At 37.2% G+C, this 21,967-nt stretch overlaps 1 protein-coding gene across 1 annotated transcript in view; it reads right to left on the minus strand.

Annotated features, from left to right (window-relative positions):
• Positions 1-235: 235 nt before the first annotated feature.
• The window catches only part of PLXDC2 (plexin domain containing 2), a 254,956-nt gene continuing 233,224 nt past the window's right edge, over positions 236-21,967 (minus strand). Inside the window, 2 exon segments of the mRNA XM_009085899.4 lie at positions 236-3,220; positions 17,504-17,664. Of these exon segments, the coding sequence (XP_009084147.1) occupies positions 3,104-3,220; positions 17,504-17,664 (278 nt within the window). The 3' untranslated portion in view covers positions 236-3,103.

Consider the following 21,967-nt stretch of genomic DNA (forward strand, 5'->3'; position numbering starts at 1 on the left):
GTAAACAAGCATTTTTCTGAGTAAGATTCAAATGAAGGACCACTGGGAACGCTAGTGAAACCACTGTTTCAGACACTTGGATGAAAATTTGTGAATTGTTGAAAAACACTTCAGCTGGATTTCTAAGGGAGGGCTATATGACATTTTTTTGGTCTGGGTCAATTAAACCTGCTGCTTTATTAAAATATAAGAATAGGATTCCTAGTTAATCTCAATATTTTATCAGACCTCTAGATTAATGTTTGTATAATTTTTAATGTGGCAATTTTAATTATTAAAAAAATTAGAAAACCAGATGGAATTACAAAACAGCAACAGATTCCTTAATTAACTTTTGCCTACTGGGATAAATAGAACATACCACAGAATATATCAAAGCAGACACCAATGAGACACGATACATCCATTAGTATGCAGGAGGTTTTCTCTTCAGATAGCAGTTCTTATCAGACATAAGCATATGCCTTTCAATCTTATTAAATAAACCCAGCAACTCCTCATGTTATAATCCACAGCATAGGACATCATGGCAAAAACCTGAAGAAGTATTCTATGATGCTCCCCACAGACCAGTGAAATCTCCCACCCAAGGATATGAGGGGAACAAAAATGAAAAAAATGATTGCTATTATTTTATGAAGTAGTATAACATGTAAGCTAGTCTGCAAATACTAACAAACATCCTTCAGCTGTGAAGGGGCCTTAAACCAAAACTAATCAAAACATCAGATTTAAAAATTGTTGACATATTTCTCTAATCATATCACAAATACTCTGCCAGCTCCATTGCATGACATGTATTACATACCTGGGTAAAAATAGGAGTGAATCAGATGAAGAGCAGACCTATAAACCCATAATAATATAAATCTTCTTTACTTATATGAAATATCCTTTGAACTTATTGCAGTACTATGTAGATTTTTGCAAATTCTTAGTATAATTTGCAGGATGTTCTCTGAAATAAAAATTATTTCAAACAGGATTCCAGAAGCTGTAAAATTGCTTCTTTTGGAATGAACCCCAGCTGATGACTTCCAAGATTCCCAGAAAAACTGATGATAATTATTGCACACCAAATACATTCCTACATGATGTGCACTGATATCTTTTTATTTAATAAAAATGAGTGTCACCATATATATGTGCATACATTTGGTTATTGCTATCAGAATTAAAGCCTGCAATTTAAACCCAGCCTATTAGAAAAAGGGCTCAGCAGACCCACACAAATGGAAATGACTACTTGCCACAGGTCTTTAACCAGGCTTTGAAACAATGTGTTTGTTAGTACCTTCAGATTAATATCAGTTAGTTTTTGAGCAGTTTCAATTTCATGCTAGATGATTCAAACCAGATGAAAATAAAAATGTGTTACCCAAAAGAAAAGAATACAGAAAATACAGTATTGTAGTATTTACTGAACAAAATAACAAAAATCATGTTTGCTTTTTTTTTTTTAACAGCTTTAAGTAACCAAATTTAGGCCATACAAGCATCAAGAAATGTAAGTAACTATCAAGGTGGTATCTACAACTTTTTTAAACGGCTCAAAATCCAAAACCACAAATGTTGTCTACCTCACTTAAAAATCATTCAAGTGCCTTGCACAGTATGTAAAAAAATTGATAGCAAATGATTGCTATGAAACATACATGCAGTACCTGAATTTTATATTTCGATACCTCAGGCCCAGATCATCAAAGCATTTAGGTTTCTACTCCTCAGGGAAGCTCTGGGTCCCCATGTATATTAACCCCTTCCCTGAAAGGAGTAACTGTTTTTGATGGTGTGAATTTATAGTGTTGTCTTTCCCTGTGCAGGGAGGGAAAGGGTCAATTTTACAGAAAGAATGGTTCCAATAGGCAGAAAGTTTATGGACTGCAACTACACGAACCACCTTCCCTACACAACATAAAAATATTCTAATATTAAGGATTATTTTACAACTCAGTGGAAATATGCAGTAATGCAATTCATTTCCTTTGTCTGGATGACAAAAATGCAGTCTTAACAGTCACAAGAACCCGCCTTGTGTTAGCTATAAAAAAAAATATATTTATATATATATTTATGCAACTACTATGTGCATTAAACAAAACCACTGTATGAATCAGCAGGGTTCAATAACACTTGTATCTGAATCTCTGGAAGGGGTGCATTGAAGTCTATGGTGCTTCTCAGTAAGGACTCACAATGAAATGGCAAAGAATAGAAACCCATTTATTTTAAATCTTATTTTTCTTACCCCATTGCCTAAGAAATGGTCCATAAGGTGTCTGGCAGCTAAAAGGATCTGTTGCCTTTACTTCAACCTACTGCTGAGAAATGAAAAATACACCTTAATACAAACCTGATAATTCACTTTTTTAAGTGTTTTAGGGAACACTGAAATCGAAAATCAGCCAAACATCATTGGGAACTCCCATGAAATAATTCCACCATCATGAATATTCTCTGCTGTCTTCAGTTCTTACCAATCTGTGTATCATGACTTGTTTAGCAGCCTAGTAATCAGCAATGTACAAGAAACATTGTATTATTCCTGGAAAGCATTTACATTGTGACTCACTCCGGTTGCCAGGTCGATTCAGAATTGAAAAGTGTATTTCACATCTGCTTATATAAACATTGGAAAATTCCTTTTCTTCTTCTTTACCTGTCTTAGGATACTTTTATCAATCACACTGTGATCAATGCCCTTTGCACTGAAATGGTACAGATTTTTTCCTCAGTCTTTGAGATAACAGAGAAGAAGACTTGAACCAAAGGGCAACACCCTCGCGCACCAAAGCTTTATTATATTTCAGGTTACTGTGCATCCCCACACCTACAGCAAATAACATGGCACTTGGGCCATGGTTCTGATACTGTAGGTGTCCACTGACAAGTGCTCTGCATGAACCATTGTGTCTCTGTCCACTAACAAAAACTACTGTGCAGTAGTAATCTGGTATCTTAGATAGTTTTTCTTCTTGGACAAAGTTTATCCAGAATCTTCTTTCTATCAGGCTACAGCAGCTTAGGGCTCCTTTTCTTTAAAGAGAGGCAAAATAAATGTCTTACACCTGTAGGCCAGTACTGGTGTTCTGTCCCAGAAATTTTAGCACTGCTCTGATACGATGAACCCTTCTTTTTCTCCCACTGGTTCCACCTCAGCATAGGCAGGATGTCCAGATCCTCTTCTGAATTTCATTGCTGGCCATCTGCTTGGACGTCGCTGCAAGAGCAATAAAAAAAGAAACTTTTATGAAGGGTACTACAAGAAGTTGTTAATAAAAAGATCTAACAATATCCTGCAGTTTTGACCTCTCATACTAAACCACACTCCCTGTAGTTGTTACAGGAATAGAAAGGCACAGTTCAGCAACAGCCAAAGTCAGAGGAATTAATACTTCTTTTTAAATTTATGGGGGATGAGTGTTCCCGAACACATAAACAATTACCACTACTCTTAGCAATGAAGAGGATGAAATAGCTCCTGTCTAAAATGGTTAATTATTGGATTTGTCACATAAAGAACTGATGCTCCACTAACCTCTAGAAGATCTGTTCAATGCCCTTCCTTCTTAGTTCTGCATAGGAATTTTCCAATATAATCTATGCCATGGGAAAATATGTGGCAGAGTTGACAGGAACTTTAATTTAAAAATTATTTAGGATGAAATTCTGGCACGCTTATGCAGGACTCTCAAAATAATGACTTACTATTTCAAGTGCCGTAATTTCTACTTGTAATTTCTACTTTATTTTGATGGTTCAAATAGAAGCAACATTTTTTATTTAAACTCTTAAGAACTTTGGGTACAAGAGCCTTAAGAAATCCTGTCCAGTTTTTAAAGCAGGCACCCAAGATCTTAACCAGGATCTTGGGTGCCTGCTTTAAAAACAGCTAATACACAGAGAAAATAAACAGTTATTGTCTAGGGCAGATGAAACAATTCCTGTATCATTATGATATTTCTAGGGAGGAAAAGTGCTTTAAACAATCTCTATTTTCAAATTAATTAATGTCAGGTAAGGGTCAGATTTTGGGTAACTGTTCTGAGACTATGTCAAAGGGAATAGCTTTCAGGAAAATAGGGAAACTCCTTCATGGAGTCAGTGAGAAGAAAAATCTTTCCTAAAAATATTTTTCCCTATTGAAAATTTTATCTGCCAAATATACCGATTTGTTTCTCTTTACTGACAAGAGTTACAATCTGCTTGGAAGGAAGGCTAGAAATACAACAACCTATATAGAAACATTGCAGGAAAATGAGAGGAGAATCAATGAAAACAAGTTACAGCCTATATTTTCATTGACAGGTCAAAAGCTAAATATTTTACTTTATGATCTTTATTCTGAATGTAAACACTGCATTTGATTTTCTGTCCCTATAAAACTCCATTTTTATTTCCTTTCAATCACAAAGGAGGCTTCATGCTGCTGAGGGGTGTTTTGGTGCCCACAGCACAGCCACAGCCATGATGTTTTGCTGGGACTGGTGGTGCTGTTGGGCAAGACTCACTAAAGAAATCTTGAGGTGTGATTGGATCTTGTTCCCAACAATCCACAGAGCTGACTGCAGGTTCAGCACAAAGTCTTCCTCAGTGACCATTTTCAGGAAGATACCTCATAAAGCAACTGCTTCCTTTTCTTCCCTTTGCAGGATCAGGTTACTTTTGAGGCATTCAGGGCTAAATTCTGTTTGGCAGGTAATTTAAAATACGAGACTTTTCAGTGCAGCACCTTCCTACAAAATAGGAGGGCAGAACACTGTCTTCTTTAATGGATGTCTCTTCCTAAAAAGAAAACTTAGTCTATTCAAACTTTGAAGATTTTTTTTTCTACCCAAGCTTGACTCTGTGTGTTTTCAAAATTAAGAGGGATAGTTTGGTTACTGCTAAAGAAAAAGGGTCATATTCTGTTCTCAGGCTCATTAAAGTAAATCAAAAGTAATGCAATTAAATGTAAAGGGTTTATTTCAGATTTACACTAGTACAAATGAGAAAGGAATTTGATGGAGAGGTCTCTAAAGAAAAAGGAAAAGGAAAGAACACTGGAAAACTAGCAGGAAATAACTAGAAATGTTACCAAATGGTGACACGTAAGGATGAGCTGGGTTTTAATATACTAAGTTGCTTCCTAATTTAATTTTAAGGTGTACCTATGCTTAGTTACCACTTCATTGCTACATTGATGATAGATACTAAAGTTACAATTTGTACTACTCTTTTAAAATGGCCTTCCAGATTAGTTATGGAACAGATGTGAATCAGTTTTAATGTTACAAGCCAAAAGACATAAATATGAGTTGTTTTTCCAGAAATAAAGCAAAAGACTTGAAGGTCATGTTCTAATATTGCAGTTACAGTTTTCTGCAGTTTCTTGTCACGTCTGAGGTGAGACTTTCCCTTTATAGTGATTGTTTAATTTCAGCTTCATTATGTGCATGTTGACAGTTTTAAAAGAGAGCACTGACGAACTATCAATTCATTGCCTTATGTAACCTCTTGAAAGCTGTAAAAATATTTCAGCTTTAACTGAAAAAACCAAAAGTAACTTGATAGATGTTGAGAGATACAAAGTTCCTTCATCTAATGAAGCAGATCAGGAAACACCTAATGCATTCTTCCTTTTTTTCTCTGTGAAGACTATTTAAAAAACAGAAAAAAAAAACCAAAACACCTACCCCCAAACAAACCAGCTAAACAAAACACACCAAAAAAACCCACCAAACCAAAACCAAATGGAGAGAAAGCAAGCTGGGTACTTAATTAACTAATTCCCAAATTTAGCAGGAAAAAATATGTTTCTTCCTCTGGAATCAGAACACTAAAGGAAATCCTCTGAACTGTGGGTGGAGAGTTTTAACTCCTTCTTCCTTTCAGGGTATTACAAAGCAGGAAAACAGGACTAGTATTTTTTTTTTTTTTCATTTTTTGATGCTTCCTTGAGTTCACTATTTTAAACAATGAAGTTGAGAGAAAAGCACTTGTGACCTTACACAACCAGGATGCAGAAGAAATATGTTGAGACACTGGAAAATAATTTATGATATATGTTAAAAAGTTAGCTCCTATTGAAGATCAGTAGATAAAAGGAAAAAAAATCCAGGAGTTGGATAATCCATGGAAAGTGAGGTCTACCTTTCATTTTCCTATGTTATGTCTGTCTACACCATTGCTGGTGGCTGTGCAGGATGTTTGACTTCCTGCAGCAATACAAAGACTAAAATAAGTATATTTTTATCCATCTTGCAGATGAGACAGAATTTATACCATTTTTATTACTTCTGAGGGAAAGCAAGAGGGAATTCCACCTATCAAAACTAAAGGGTAGAGACTGGAGTAACTTCTCACTCTGGTTGCAAGGAAAGATCTCCAAGAATATCCTTCTTATTAATCACTCTCTTCTTTTTACATCTTTTAATATCAGGGATTTTTCAGCCTTATAGGTCCTTGCTTATCCATGAAAATCATATGATCTCACTTAGACGCTAAAAAATATGGGTTTGATACATATCTGAGTGCAGTTAATTGAATATAATCTAAATAAAATTCAGTTGTTATGATCTGAACATAGTTTCTAATGTTACAGTCAATTTTTTTTAAGGTTGCTAGCTGTAGACCATCTTACTTCCTGCTGAACAGTAACCAATATTACAAGATCAGTTACAGGAGGATGGACAGTTGTGTAAAGTTGTGTTGAAATACTGGTATCTGAAGATTGATGCCCTGCTTCTGAGAGTTTTTGGTGCTAACATTATTTCTAAAATTTATTCAATTTTTCAGCTTTTCTTCTGAGATGGTAATTTATCAAAAGCAATTGTAATAATGTATATTTTGTTAGCTGCAGCAATTTTAAGCTTTTACATTTCCTTTCATAAATCTGTATGAAGACATGTTTATACCAGTAATGGACTGAAGGAACTTGGCAACATGTATTACATATTTGATATTTTTACATCCTAACCTCTATCATCACCATCCCATCCTTAGTCTGTATTTCCCTGAGTACACAAAAATGGAATGAGAACTATTCTGTACACATCTGCAATGTCAGAAGAGCAGTGAAGGAAAACAGTAATGAAATATTTGCCCCTCTGTCATCTCCTCAACCCTGCCACACACGTTTTGTTCTGAAAGATTTCTAAAATGCTATCAAAAGTTTTTTTTTTTTGTCTATTTCAACCAGAATAAAATCCCAGAGTACTTGTGCATGCATCAGCTCTTCATTCCTATTCAGCAGAAAACTTGAACTGTGGATTTTATCAAGACATGCACACTCTTTTTAAAACTGAATTTACTGAGTATAAATACTGAGTATACTGAGTATAAATACTTGACATAACATGAGAAGGTCAATCTTTCAAAGTCTTGACTCTCCAGAGCTCCCTAGTAAACTTGATTTACCACTAAACTACACAAAAGCTGAAGTTATTGTGTACCTTTTAGACTGAATGCTCTGGCACTACTTTGTCTCCTTTATGTATTGATTTTTTCCTATATTTCAGTCTTTCAGACTTCCAGAGGACTAGTTCACTCTGCCTGCTGAAGGGCTGCATCTTACATTTCCATTGATGTGAAATTATTTGTCAAATTTAGGAGTATAGGCACATTTAAATCTATTTAAAAGCTGTACTCTTTAACCACACCTTGTCAAGAAGGCCTATTTAACTCTGATGATATGGAAATATGCAAATATGAACTTATCAAAATTCCAGATTTATTGTCAAAACTTCAGAAAAACTGTTATTAATTACAAAAATAGATTAAGAAAAATGGCACAAAACTATAGTGAGGTCTTACTAAATGACTAAATGTTAATCTGATATTATTCAAGACTCATTAGTCCAAGTACCTGTCCAGTGTTAATCAGCCTCAGTATCAGGGTTTTGGTTTCTTGTGAGAAGTAAAGATCTCTCTGTTACCAATTACCTTGACCATAACATGGATTTTTGCTCTCAAAGTTACCTGAATTTTTTGTATTAGTCTTTAATGTCTTCTAGAAACACCCAATTTATTTGACAAATCACAGTCAGAAGTAGATGAGGCTACTGATATCAGAAATATCTGAAACTATACTTCTGATATATAGTCCCAGGAATAAGAAAAGAACAATTGCCTGGCACCATGTTAAATTCATATTTGGAAGAAACTGTTCTAAATAAGGATTGCTTCAGACTTAAGATTTAGTAGAGTCATTTGCAGGCTTCATTTATTTTTCTTTTTGATAGAAGTACTTGTTTAACGTATCTTTTTGTGATTTAAACCATCTTTCCATAATGTTTTTTGCAGTCTTATGTTCATCTGAGGAGCTGGCTGCTGAAGGACGAGAAACAGAATGCCTCCTTCCTCTACACCTTTGACTTTTATTGTCAGTGTTGATTATTTATTTTAGTGCCTCTCCCCTGTGGTCGATTTAGGTTTCCCTTGCTGAACTGCTGGTTCCCTCTGAGCTCGATAAGCTTTGGAAAAATAACTTTACTATCAGTACTAGGCAACGACAGTGAGATCAATGACAATACTCCAAATGCCAGGACTTCAAAAGAAGAGAAGAAAAATGATACCTGTTCTCTTCTTTTTAATCATCCTCTTCATGAAACACAATTCAGCCTAAACATCTGGACAAAAACTATTGATGACCATGTTAATCCTATTTCAAACTAGAAGCATAATCCCCTATAAAAAACAATGGGCCATATCCCAGAGGAAAACAGCAAATCTGTAGGAGCTCCATCAGCTGGCTTAGACAGCTGATGATCCCATTCTTTTTACAAAAACCCTTCTTTTTTTTCAATCTGTCTCCTATTTACTTCTTGTTTGCTTGAAGACATTCACTGCATTTGTGACATGAATACAGAAACCAAGAAATGGTGCATGGAAAACATGGCTGGATGTTAAATCTGGCTCTTATTTGTGGTGTGCTGTTACAAGCAGAGAAGTAAAATGGTGACTCAGAAATGTCCATTTATTTCCTGAGTTCTGAAATACCAAGAACTTCAACATTTTAAATTGTTTTCTCATATTATTTCCTACCGCTAGCAGACGGGCGATGAGCAGAAGATCAAAATCTGAAAAAAAGCTACTGCTAGATGTGTGTGCCAGTGAATGTTTTCAGATACAATCCCCTATACAGCCCATCATTTAAAAAAACCCCAATAACTAGGGGGGGTTATAGTCCCCTAATTATTATACTCCCAATACTTAGGGGTAATAACAGTCTGTTTTCTCAGACCACCCCAGCTAGAGCTCAGTATTTAGAAATCATCCTCAGGTCATGCTAAGAGTCTACATACTGTCAGCTTGAAGTGAGACAGAGTTAAATGCCAGGAATGCAGATCTTTTCATGCTTTATGCTAAAAATCAGTCACAGCCTTATTTAATTTACTAGCAAATACATAATTTAAGTTAAATCAAGGACATAATTTAAGTTGAATCAAGAGGAGTTAAGGTGCATTCTCCATGCTCTATCACATACTATTATGTGTTTGCTGAAGATCTGCAGCTGTTTCTTCCTCCCTCCTTGTCTTTTTCCTGAAGGTCACTCCTTGGCTTGATAGCACCAGTTCAACTCTCTGTGGCCATTTAAACAGATTCCTAAAATGATCCATCTTAAACATCCAAGATGAAGTAAAACAAACAAAAAAAAAGACACAGGTATGTGAATGTGTGCAATGTGAGTGTACATGTATGTTTCTAAGCAGCTGAACCAGCAAAATAAAGCTCTGACATACTGCCAAGGAGGCTGGGAACATGAAGGCAAAAGTTATGACCTTCAAAATAGGATCTTAACTCAAAAGAATGTTAATTTTTAACCCGCACACTGCTCTTCAGTGTGTGACATATTAACTATTATTAATACATACACAGACACTAAAGCATAAACTCTGAATTCAATCATATTCTTAGAGCTCCAGAGTCCACATATGTTAGTAAGTTTTGTAACTATAAGGTGAATACAAGAGAAAGGCTCTTTTGCCTGAGGTTAAGAAGGCCTAATTTGAAATGTCATTTTAGACTCTTTAAAATCCTTTGTGCCCAGAGAATTGCCACAGTTAAATTTTATTCATCTCTTGTCAAGCCTCCTGTAGTCATGCTTGGCAATGTGTCATTGTGTCCGTCTGGGAAGAGGCGTCCCAGTGTTTCATTCCTTACCTTCATATCCCAGAATCACAGAATCTGCTGAGTTGGAAGGGACCCACAAGGGCCCTTGATTCCAGCTCCCAGAGCTGCACAGCACCATACCCAAGAGTCCCACCCTGTGCCTGTGAGTATTGCCAAATGCTCCTTGGGCTGTCAGGCTGGTGCTGTGGCCACTGCCTTGGGGAGCTGTTCCAGTGCTCAGCCACCCTCTGGGGGAAGAATCTTTTCCAACCTAAACCTCACCTCCTACAATCTCAGACCATTCCATCAGGTCCTGTCACTGGTCATGACAGAGAAGAGATCACTGCCTGACCCTCCTCCTCCTCCCTTCATGAGGAAGTTGAGGACTCCAATGAGGTCTCCTCTCAGTCTCCTCCAGGCTGAACAGATCAAGTGACCTCAGCCATCATCTTTGTTGCCCTCCTTTGGACTCTCTCTAATAAATATTTTTCTTACACTGTGGCACTCAAAACTGCCCCCAGCACTTGAGGTGAGGCTGCCCCAGAGCAGAGCAGAGTGGGACAATGCCTTCCCTTGCCCTGCTGGCCATGCTGCTGCCTGATGCCCCCCAGGACAGGGTTGGCCCTCCTGGCTGCCAGGGCACTGCTGGCTCATGTTCAACTTGCCATGGACCAGGATGCCCAGATCCCTTTCCATGCCTTTGCTTTCCAGCATCTCATTCCCCAGTCTGTCTGTACATCCAGGGTTGCCCCATCCCAGGTGCAGAATCCAGCACTTTCCCTTGTTGAGCTTCAATGGTTGGTGATTGCTCAGCCCTCTGATTTGTTGAGGTCTCTGTGGGGCCTCTCTGCCTTTGAGGGAGTGAACAGCTCCTACCAGTTTTGTATCATCTGTGAATTTGCTTAGTGTCCCTTCCAGCCCTGGTCCAAGTCATTGATGAAGCTGTTGAAGAGCACAGGGCCGAGGATGGAGCCCTGTGGAGCCCCACTAGTGACAGGTCACCAGTCTGATGTCACTCCATTCTCTGTAACCCTTTGTGCCTGAGCCATGAGCCAGCTGCTCACCCATCACATGATGTGTTTATCCAGCTCTGAGCTGGACATCTTGTGCAGAAGGACTCTGTGAGAGACAGCATTGAAAGCTTTACTGAAATCCAAAAATCTCATTACACAAAGAGGCTCCCCTTGATCAGCCCCATGGGTTACCTTGTCACAAAAGGAAATCAGGGTGGATGAGCAGGACTTTCCTCTCATGAAGTTGTCCTGGCTGTGACCATGACTGTGTTGGCACTAAGGTGTTTTTCAATACCTGCCAGAATAATCTTCACCATACCTTTACCAGGCAGTGAAGTGAGACTGACAGGCCTGTAGTTTATGGAATCTCCCTTCTTGCCTTTCTTGAAAGTTCAGACAACTTACACCAGCTTCCAGTCAGCTGGCGCTTCTCCATATTCCCAAGACTGCTCAAAAATCATTGAGAGAAGTTGTACAATAACATCATCCAGCTCTTTAGGATTCCTGAATGAATCCCACTATGCCCCATAGATTTTTAGGGAATCCAGCCAGAGTAGATCCTGCACAATTTCAGGGTTGACTGGGAGTTGATCATTCTTGCAGTCATGGTCCTCCAGCTCAGGGCACCCTTGGTCCATCATCCTTGTTGAAGACAGAGGCAAAGAATGTGTTAAACACCTCTGCCTTGTCTCTGTCCCTATTTGTGAGACCATCCTCATCCATCCTGTCCTATCTATAATGGGACACTGTTGTTTTTACACTGCTTAATATTAATATATTTGAAAAAGTTCTTTTTATTGTCCCCCACAGCTCTTTGCTGAGCTTTGGTCACATGAATTTTCTCCCTACAGTGGCCATCAGAGGCTCTGTGTTTTTCCCATGTCACGTGGCCTTGCTTCCACTGGGCATACACCTTCCTTTTCCTCTTTATTTTTAAGAGAAGATTCCTGTTCAAACCAGATGGCCTTCTGCCTTGTATGTTTGACTTCTGACATTTGGGAATTGCCTGCTCTCGTGCCCTCAGGAGGTGATGTTTTAAAAGTGACCAACACTGATGGATGCCAGCATCTGCAAAAACTTTTTTCCCAGGGGATCTTACTCACTAATTCCCTGAGCAGTCTGAGGTCTGCTCTCCTCAGGTCCAGAGTTGAGGTTTTTGCATTTTTCCTTCTGTTATCAGAGATTTTAAACTTGATCTCTTCATGGTCACTATGGCCAAAATGGCTTCCAATCTCCACTTGCTCACAAGATCCACCCTGTTGACAAGAAGTAGATCAAGGAGGGCATCTTTCTAAGCCTGTTCCACAAAGTTGTCATTCAGGTTTTTAGGAATCTTCTGGCCTGGGTTGTACCAGCTGTGTTTTGCTCCCAGTTAATTTCTGGCAAGTTGAAGTCTCCCACAGGGACAAGGGCAGTTGACTTGGAAGAGTCCCTTAGTTCTTTAGGAATAGTTTGTCATTGTCCTATCCAGGAGGTCTGCAGTGGACTCCCACGATGGCATCTGCATTAGTTGTTTGTCCCTTGATTCTTATCCAGAGTCTCTCGCCTGTGCCATTGGCAGCTGTGAGCTCCATACATTCCACCCCTTCTATTCCATACAGTGGCACCCCTGAACCTCTCCTGCCCTGCCTGTCCCTCCTGAAGAGCCTGGAACCATCCAACAGGGCACTCCAGGCGCAGGACCCGTCCCACCAGGTTCCACTTGTCAGCTGTGGCCAGATCATATTGCCTTTGATCTCCAAAGGCAGGGCACTGTGATGACAGCTGAGGTAAATTTCAAGCCTCAAAAGGACTTTGGATCACAATATAAGGAAGAAAACCACAAAGTATGCAAGTGTAAACTTGTGTCATGCAACCCTTCTGTCCACTGACAACTGGGTGCAAACATGCAAAAGATAACTAAATAAAAGGTAGTCAGACTTATACCTAATTTTTCAATTTGCTAAATATTCCCTTGAAATTAATTGCTCTCAACACCCAAGTTCAAGCACACATGTAAATAATTAGAGATTAAAAATACAGGAAAAGGAAAGAACATGAGGGGAAAAAAATGAGAAGAATTAACATATAAAACTAAAGCTTCAATTTAGTCCACAGCTCATTGAAATCTGAGCAAATCCATCTGGCTCAGCTGGGAATTTCTTTACTCCTCTTTATATTGATCTCTGGACCTTTAGATCACATATGCTGTGTCACAGGTATGCAATCCATGATATTCAGGACACCATGACTGGCTTCTTGGCCATCAAACCTCACATCCTGAATACAAGTATACTACATAAATTAGTCAATCAATCAATCAATCAATCAATCAATCAATCAATCAATCACTTTTTAATTGTGCTATAGCTAGTGTGTAGTGATGTATGTTATAGTTAGATTTCTGACATAAACTTTGCTTAGGAAGTCATGAAGAGCATTATTTGACATGTATCCTACTTTACAAAAATCAGTCAAAATCAGCTCAAAGTATATTCAAGAGACACAGGATTTCTCAAGGTAAGAGTATGTAATGTGATTAAAGACAGGAAAACATTGGCAACTAAATAAAATTCAATGGAGAGGAAATACTGCAAGGTTAATGATAAGTAAATAAAAAACCAAGACATGCAACGTCTCTTCTGTCACTCTGCAAGCTAATCTTTCATCAATATTTACTTTTAGCTCTTAACAAGAGCCTGCATTCATTGGAACTTTGACTGAAGCTCCCTTGACTTAAAAGCTGATAATTCGTTCAGTCTCTGGGCCACCAGAGAAGTGTCCAACCTAAACAATGAAACACATGTTGAACAGTGTAGAGGCTGGAAGAAACAGGAAAACAGTGCATTTTGATTAGAGTCTTCTACACACCTAAAAAAAGTTGACAATTTGTGAAAATGCATTGAACTGTTTGGACAGTATAGTTTTAAAATTGCACACTACCATAGGCAAATTGAATAGCACTGGTATTTAAAACTTCTCACATTCTTTGTTCAAAATAACTATTCTTATTCCTGATGGGGCTGCACATGTGTGCTCTGCCCAACAGGCATGAACAAAAACCCCTAGAGAAACATATTCGTCAGACTTAAAAGGTAAAAATAGTAATAGAATAATATTACTATGTTCTAAGACAATAGCTTTTGTAATGAATGGTATTTTTCTTGGCTTTTGTGTATTGTTTATTTAAACCAACTATCCTGCACTCAGGATATCATTTAATGGTGTTCTGAGAGATTGCCTTTATCAGTGCAAGGGTAAGCAGCACAGTCAAAGTCTGGCTGAATTTATTCTTATCTGGGAGAGCTCACTCCATGACAAACATGAGTTGGATTTGAGATGAGCTTTGTGAGAACCTGTGTGAGGAGGTAAGTGAATATTGGGTGATATCTGCAGAGAACACAAGGAAGAAAGAGACTTAAAGCCTCAGATACAGGATCAGTTTATTACACTGTTCTTTATTCAGTAACTACTCATGACTATAAAACAAATCTACCAAAAATTCCTTACATAGCCCTTAACCTAAAAAGCCCAACATGATTGAAAATGACATTGTACCTATACCAACCAGTGACAGTATCTTAGATGTAAAAAGAAGTTTCTCTATTAGTTATATTACAGTATTGAATGAGTGCTAAGTTTAATGTCTATATGATGCCTCCATAAAACAACTTCTTTAAAAGTAAATACAAATGTGCTACGTTCCTCTTCCTTCTTTTAGCCAGCCTTAGAGTTATATTAATTACTAATGATAGATGAACTGATGTGGATCTTGATTTGGCTTGAAGACTTGATGGCAGACTAAAGTGTACTTGTAATTTTTTAGACATCTGAAGGAGGGAGATGCCTGTCCATCTGTCACATCTTGTTTTAACTGTGCAATGTGCTTATTAATCAAGAGACTCATAGGAAACAGTATTATTTTCTGAAATATTTATGTGCTTGTTCTTATTTCATGACCAAGCCCGTGGCAATCCTCTTGAGCTCTTTTCCTGGAATGGTAACATCAGACCCGTATTTCATTCATGTCCCATAAATAATGCAGCTTGTCTTCTGTGCTGTGTGGGCTATCATGTTATCTGCAACAGTTTACTCAAATATTTTTCAATTGCACAAATGCAATAAAGAGTGATTTCTTGTAACACTGGCCTATTTATACCAGTTTTTCCTGATTATTTTTTGAACTTCATTTTCAAAAGTCAAGTATGAGAAGATATTTTCTTCTTTGCATTGGAAGCATGTAAATCCTATAGATCAGATGAGTATAAGAATAATACATTCTACTTATTATTCTTTTAATTGATCAAACAAATGTTTTCTTTGAAAATTAAATTATTAAACTTATTAAAAGCACTTTGATTTCTGTTCTAGACTTATAGTTCTGTTCTAGACTTATGATACCAAAAGTAGTTTTAAAGTTTTGAAATTTGTGTAAGCATTCTGAGGTACAGTCATCCCCTATTTCACCCCTTGTGATTTTCCCACTACATCAGTGTTTGCACCACTCCCAGGGAAAGGCCATCCCTTCATGACTAGTACTTTTTACAATTCTTGCTAATGCCTATCCTTCACAAGTACCACAATTATCCTAGTAACCAATAGAGAATGTAGGTTAGACCCTGTTTTGCATTAATTTTCTTTTGACTGTTTTTTCCTTTATTTTATACAGAACGTTTATGTTTTACTATTTGTTCTAAATTACTACATTGCTTGCTGAAAGACATGTTAGCTGTGACTAATAATAGATTAATAGATTGAGTAATGGCACCTAAGGATTAGTTTCAGTGGAATGAGTTTAACAGCACTGATTAGGACACCTCTGTTTGCATGATTACTATGATATCAATAAAAGAAATAAGTTAACATGCCCTTACTAGGTTTAAAACAGACAAAAAACCAAAATATGTGTATTGTAATTTGGAATTCTTCTCTTGTTAAAAAGTAGTGTTGCCATTTACTTAGCCTTTTCTATCACACCATGACAGATAAGGAACTTGCTTTTAGTAGAGTGAAAGAATTGAAATTCAATCCATATAAATTTAATCTGTGTGTGAAAAAAAGAAAGGGACAAAACCTTTTCTTTCATGCAAGGACTTCAGTGGAATTTTGTTTGTCTATATCAACAGTGAACTGGCTTGAAATGCTGCATAAACATGAGAAAAAACTATGTTATTATATGGATTCTGTTCCCTGATGGTTAGCACAGTTGCATTACTAGAACAGGAATACTGATAAACAATTCATTCTGATTTCTGTCACTACAATTCCATCTAAGAAGAATATTTATTATACTATTATGTTCAAGATGAATCATTCTGTTCATGTTCATGTCTCACTTCAATTCTCATTGCTGTCACTAAGAATAAATGTCTACATCTTCCTGGTCCAGGCTTTTACCTAAGCAGTCCCTAAGGTATGTCCCTAGTGACACTTCCTGTGGTTTTGCATCTTCACTGTTGTCCAGCACTAAGTGTCTGGGCTCTTCATATGAAGGGAATACCACAGGTGGGGGTTATGAACAGTCATCCCTTTCTTTTGTGTTCAGCAAATCTGTACTTGTCACAAGGCAGGGGAATGTTGCTGAGTTAAAGAAAAGAAACCACAAGGAGGAGTAGGTATTCATGGGTTTTTGTGGACACAAAAGCCTATGGAGAATTTTCTTCTCTCTTTTTTTTTTTTTTTTTTTTTCTACAGCAGAACTGAACTGACTAAATGTCAGCATCTGCAATGTAGGTATCTGCAGCTAAGGTACCTATCTGTATTTGAGAGAGAAAAATGTCAATTTATCTAATCCTAAAGGGGATGTCTCAAACAGGTAAGATGAATCATGATCTAAAAGAGTCTGTTTCTCTCTACACTAATAGAAAGAAGAGAAAAAATGAGAGATGTCAAAAATTAGGTGAAAATAATTTTTCCACACTCTAGACAAAGTGTAAAAATATTCTTTTAAATGGTTTAAGGAACAGCTAATATAAATTTCCAGCTAAAACTGAATTAGAAGTCAGCTCTTCTGTAGAATTAAAAATGAATACTTTTTTCCTCCCCACTCAGGAAAAGTATAGAAAACTTATATGTCCTGAAATAAAGTGACAGTGCACAGTAAAGTTAATGGAAAAATGCTGTTGTGAGGAAAATGAAGGACAGGAAAGAGAAGTAGTACGATATCTGACATATATCTCTTAGATATATGTCCTGTCTACAAGCAAAAGAAGTAATAGCAATGGTAGCTAAAGGAGCAGAGTGACAAACATGCTAAGATCAAAACAATATCCCCTGCTAAGAGAGCTCCTTTTCTTCAAAGATTACACTCTGAACACAAAGACACTTTTTCATTGAGTTAAGAAAGATCTGTTTTGAAGTCTCCAAACACCCTAGCCAAGAGACAGGACTAGAGACACAGAGTGTTGCTCTTGTCTTACCTCTATAAAGAAGAGACTAGCTGCTGATGTTGGATGATGATACATGTAGACAGTCACGAGGATGGCTGCAGCCACAACGAGGACCAGCACTAGGATGCCGACAATTAACCCGGCGTGCAGCGTTCCCCCTTTCTTCTCCGCCGCGCTGTCGTCTGTTGAGGCTGCACAAAGAGCACACTTCTTAGCACTGTAACTTATGCCTTACCCACTCCACTGCACAGATGGCAATTTGCTTTTTCTGTGTTACATCTACCTCATTTTCTACAGCCCAAGTTGGAAAAAGATATTAGATGTCTCTTCTACCACTGGGTACTCTCATAATCTAAATGCAGAGACTTTCAAATGTTTTACTGATTCTAATTCAATAAATGCTATTAATATCCTTTCTTTTTAACTTAAAATGGACAGTCTGAAGTTCCTAATTGCCTTTATAATGCATTTTGCTTTGATCTTCTTATAAAATTATTTCAATTGTCCCACAGAGAAAAAAGTTGATTGAATAAATTTTGAACAATTTATTTTTCTTTAAATATTCCAGTTGAGACATGCTACAAACCTTTGTGAGGTCTAGGTATTAAACACATTCTGAAAGCCTTATTCATTAGCTTGTAGAAGAGTTTGGAACTGCTCTTCACAACTGAATCAGACAGCCATAGGTGCAACAGATGGATGCAAATATCCTGCAATATTTTGATCTTGGTCTCAATAGAATGCTTGTCATACCAAAGTATTACAGAAGACCATTCATTTACTAAACTTGATACCAAGAAGCCACTCATGCTATGCTCCTGTCAGGATAAAAGAGGGTTGTCTGTGTCACAAGCAACTTGTCAACAATGCTTCCAAAAAAAGTGACTGAAAGCCTTTCAACAACAGTGTACCTCTGGGGGAAAAGTTTCTCAATATATCAACCAACACCTGTAGAACTGGTTGTTCTTCATCATACCCCTGCATACAAGAATTGCTGTTCTGCTCACTTCTGCAGGCACAAGAGCCATTCAGAAGTCCTAGGTTTAAGAAACACCAGTAGAGCTCTGGTAATTTGTCTTCACAAACTTCCATCATTCTGCTACATGTTCTTCACCCAGAGAGTTCCTGTGCACCTCAGGGAGGTGGCCACAGCACCAAGCCTGACAGAGTACAAGAAGCATTTGGATAATGCTCTCAGGCACGTGGTGTGACTCTTGGGGGTGGCTCAGTGCAGGGCCGGGAGCTGGACTCTGTGGTCTTTGTGGGTCCCTTCCAACTTCACATATTCTGTGAGCTTGTGTGATATTCTCACTGCTTTCTGCTTTTCTGGAAATTCCTCTAATCGCTTTCATGCATTACTCCATTCAACACCTGTCTGGTCTTGCTTATGAGAAATTTTCTTTCAGGTCCATTTTTAAATTTCCTCTAACCATGCTTGTTTGGCAAGCGGACTGTAATGAAAATCATTGAGATCTGCAACCATCCTTTTTGCTGTGCCATCCCCTTGAAATATTTTTTTGGTTGTCTTAGTGTGCTATGTTCTCTGAGGTCAGGGACTCCCTTTTATTTGTTCTTTGAAGACAGATATGTGTTGTGAGTATCATTTCAAACAAATCACTGTTATTGTTATTAAGAGGAACAACAACAGCAATAGCAATAAATGTACATGGTCTTTCACCATTCATTAGATTTGAGTTAAACACTCCACGCTAAAGTTAAAATTGAGAATTGGAAAAATATAGAAGAAAAGCATATTGATGCAGGTAAATGTCTTGCATGAGGGGCAATAAAGGAAAAGAGGAACAGCTAATCTGAGTGTTACAGCCCTTACACTCATGTATGGCAGCATGTTTCTCACCAGACTAAGGAAGGCTGCATGGTTGGTCACCCAGCAGATTGCACGGCACCAGTGGAACAAAAGGGAGAAAAGGAAAATGAAGATGCATTATCTTAGCCAAGACATCTAACTATTAGTCCATGTAATAGTTATACATCTCTGGGGACAGAGAAGGGATTCCCCTTTGTCCAGTTTTCCTCAGTCTTGATTCAGGACAGTCAAAACCCCACAGTGTTACTCGGTTCTGTCCCCATAAAGTCAGTGACACTTTGTGGAGTAAGGAACTGAGAGACAGAATTGGAAGATAAAGCAAAAGATCCCGGTAGATTGGGTAGATAAACTAGCAATTTTTTATTAAAATCATTTTTATAATGATTTTAATAAAAAATTGCAAGCATACCCACTCTGGTACAGCTGAATTCTGCAGGTATCATTCTTTTTAAAAGTTCGTGAGTAACTGCTCACACAGGAACTTCAGTTTTAATTGTACTGATTTTGGACATGAATTTTGAGTTTATGTATGAACAGGATGCAAGAACCAGGTCTCTCCCTGCTTAAATCCTACAAAAGGATTTACTTTGCTTTCTTAGAGTTTAGTTCATACAAATGTATAGGAGTTTTGAAATGGAAAGTTAGGCACCAGCCATTTATTATTTTATTTTATTTTATTTTATTTTATTTTATTTTATTTTATTTTATTTTATTTTATTTATTTTATTTTATTTTATTTTATTTATTTATTTTATTTATTTTATTTTATTTTATTTTATTTTATTTTATTTTAATCAAAATAAAAACTGTGAACATTTCCAGATAATTCTTTATACTGAAGTGGAGGAAAGGAGATATTACCAAAGCATGGAAGTTCTATTTTTCAAATTTTCAAAATTGTCTCCTAAAGCATCATTAAACTATTTCTTATTAGTTAGAGCACTATACAAAAAAGGATGCAGGAGTCATGGAAATGACAGGAAAGAAAGGTGATCCAAAAAAAAGATTCCTCTTATTTTCAGACAGTAGAATTTTTTGCTTGACATAACCATCAATATTCACTACATCTGAGAACAGATGAATGGATAGAAACACCACTCTTAGTTTCTGTTCATGCCCTGTAACAATATTTAGTACTTGTACATATTTTTCAAATTTCAATACAAATGGAAATTAAGTAGCTGAAAGGCCATCAGAAAAGACCTGCCTGATTGTACAACCTCTTGGCTGGACTGTTAATTCCCACTGATGAACAGTTCATTGAGTCACCCTGTTGAGAAGGAACTGCTCCTGCAAAGGAGCAGAGGATTCATAGCTTGTTTGTCTCATCATTATCTTTTTGGCTGTTTCATATTCTTTACTTCAATGTCACATTTGTGAATCAAAAACTACTTTGTCACATGCACCCATTTTCAGGCCAATTTGCATTAAAAGAGCAATTTATATTGTTACTATGTTATGGTTGAAGGCATAACATCATATTCTGCATTTTAAAATGTTCTGGACCTCAGCAACAGTCCTAACCACTCTATAAAGGTCATCAATTTAATCCCTTTTGATCTGATATTTTCTCAGCTTTCAGCATCCAGCTTTGCAAACTAGAACTCAGTCTCTTTGAAACAGCACAGGTGTCAACTGCCTGCCCAGATTTCTGCTAGTCAAGGGTAGAGCACTGTGTGGACATTAGTGCAGTGATCAGAATGCCAAATGCAAAAAAAAACCCAAAAAAAACCAAACCAAACCAAACCAAACCAAACCAAACCAAACCAAACCAAACCAAACCAAACCAAACCAAACCAAACCAAACCAAACCAAACCCAAAAAAACCCTACAAAAGAAATGCTTTCCTTAAATTACATCATGTTTAAGTAACTTGTAATTTCCCTAATGGAAATTCAGTCCACTGACCCCAGGGCTCAAGTACTCATGAGAAATTGATTTCACTCTCTTTGCACAGAGACAATAAACAGTGTTGTCAACACTGAAAATACTCCTTGCTGCAAAATCAACTTTCGGTTCCTTTAGAATACCACCAAGGGAAACAGATAAAAAACCAAGGACTTGGAAACTTTTTCAGGTGTAGAAATCTTACTAAGATTATCACAGCATGTCTGTTGTTCCAGGCAAGGCTGTACCTATGGAAGGCTATTTGTTTTATGACCAGACCTTTCCCAAAAGGAGTTTTCTGTATGGAACATTTCCCAGACTTTCCTTTTCTTATGCTCAAGAAGCAATTGTTATATATAATGTACTCTATATTTATAATGTCTTCTCAAACCCTTAAATCCATTAAACTTTTAAGCTGAAGGAGCCTGGTCCAAGGTCAGTCTGCTTCTCATTAGGTGCTGAATGACTGGATAGAAAGAGCAAATAGCCTTTTTCCCCTAATATAAAGGCATAGAATCCAAACAAGAAATAGCTGTTCTGATGCTGGAATATTTAAAAAATAAAAGTGAAAACACAATAAAATTGTTCCTATTGTTTCCATTAGAAACACATCAACACCATAAAATCTTCGATTTAAAATAACTATTATGTCCCCAGTTCTCTTGGGCTAGCTTATTTTAGAGTAGGAAAACAAAAAAAACCTCAAGGAATGAAAACTGAAAATCTTGTTTTGCCATGGCACACAGGACTGCTGTGCTGACTTTAACAGAATAAAGGTG

This window comes from Serinus canaria, chromosome 2 (assembly GCF_022539315.1).
Source record: "Serinus canaria isolate serCan28SL12 chromosome 2, serCan2020, whole genome shotgun sequence".
Lineage (NCBI taxonomy): Eukaryota > Metazoa > Chordata > Aves > Passeriformes > Fringillidae > Serinus > Serinus canaria.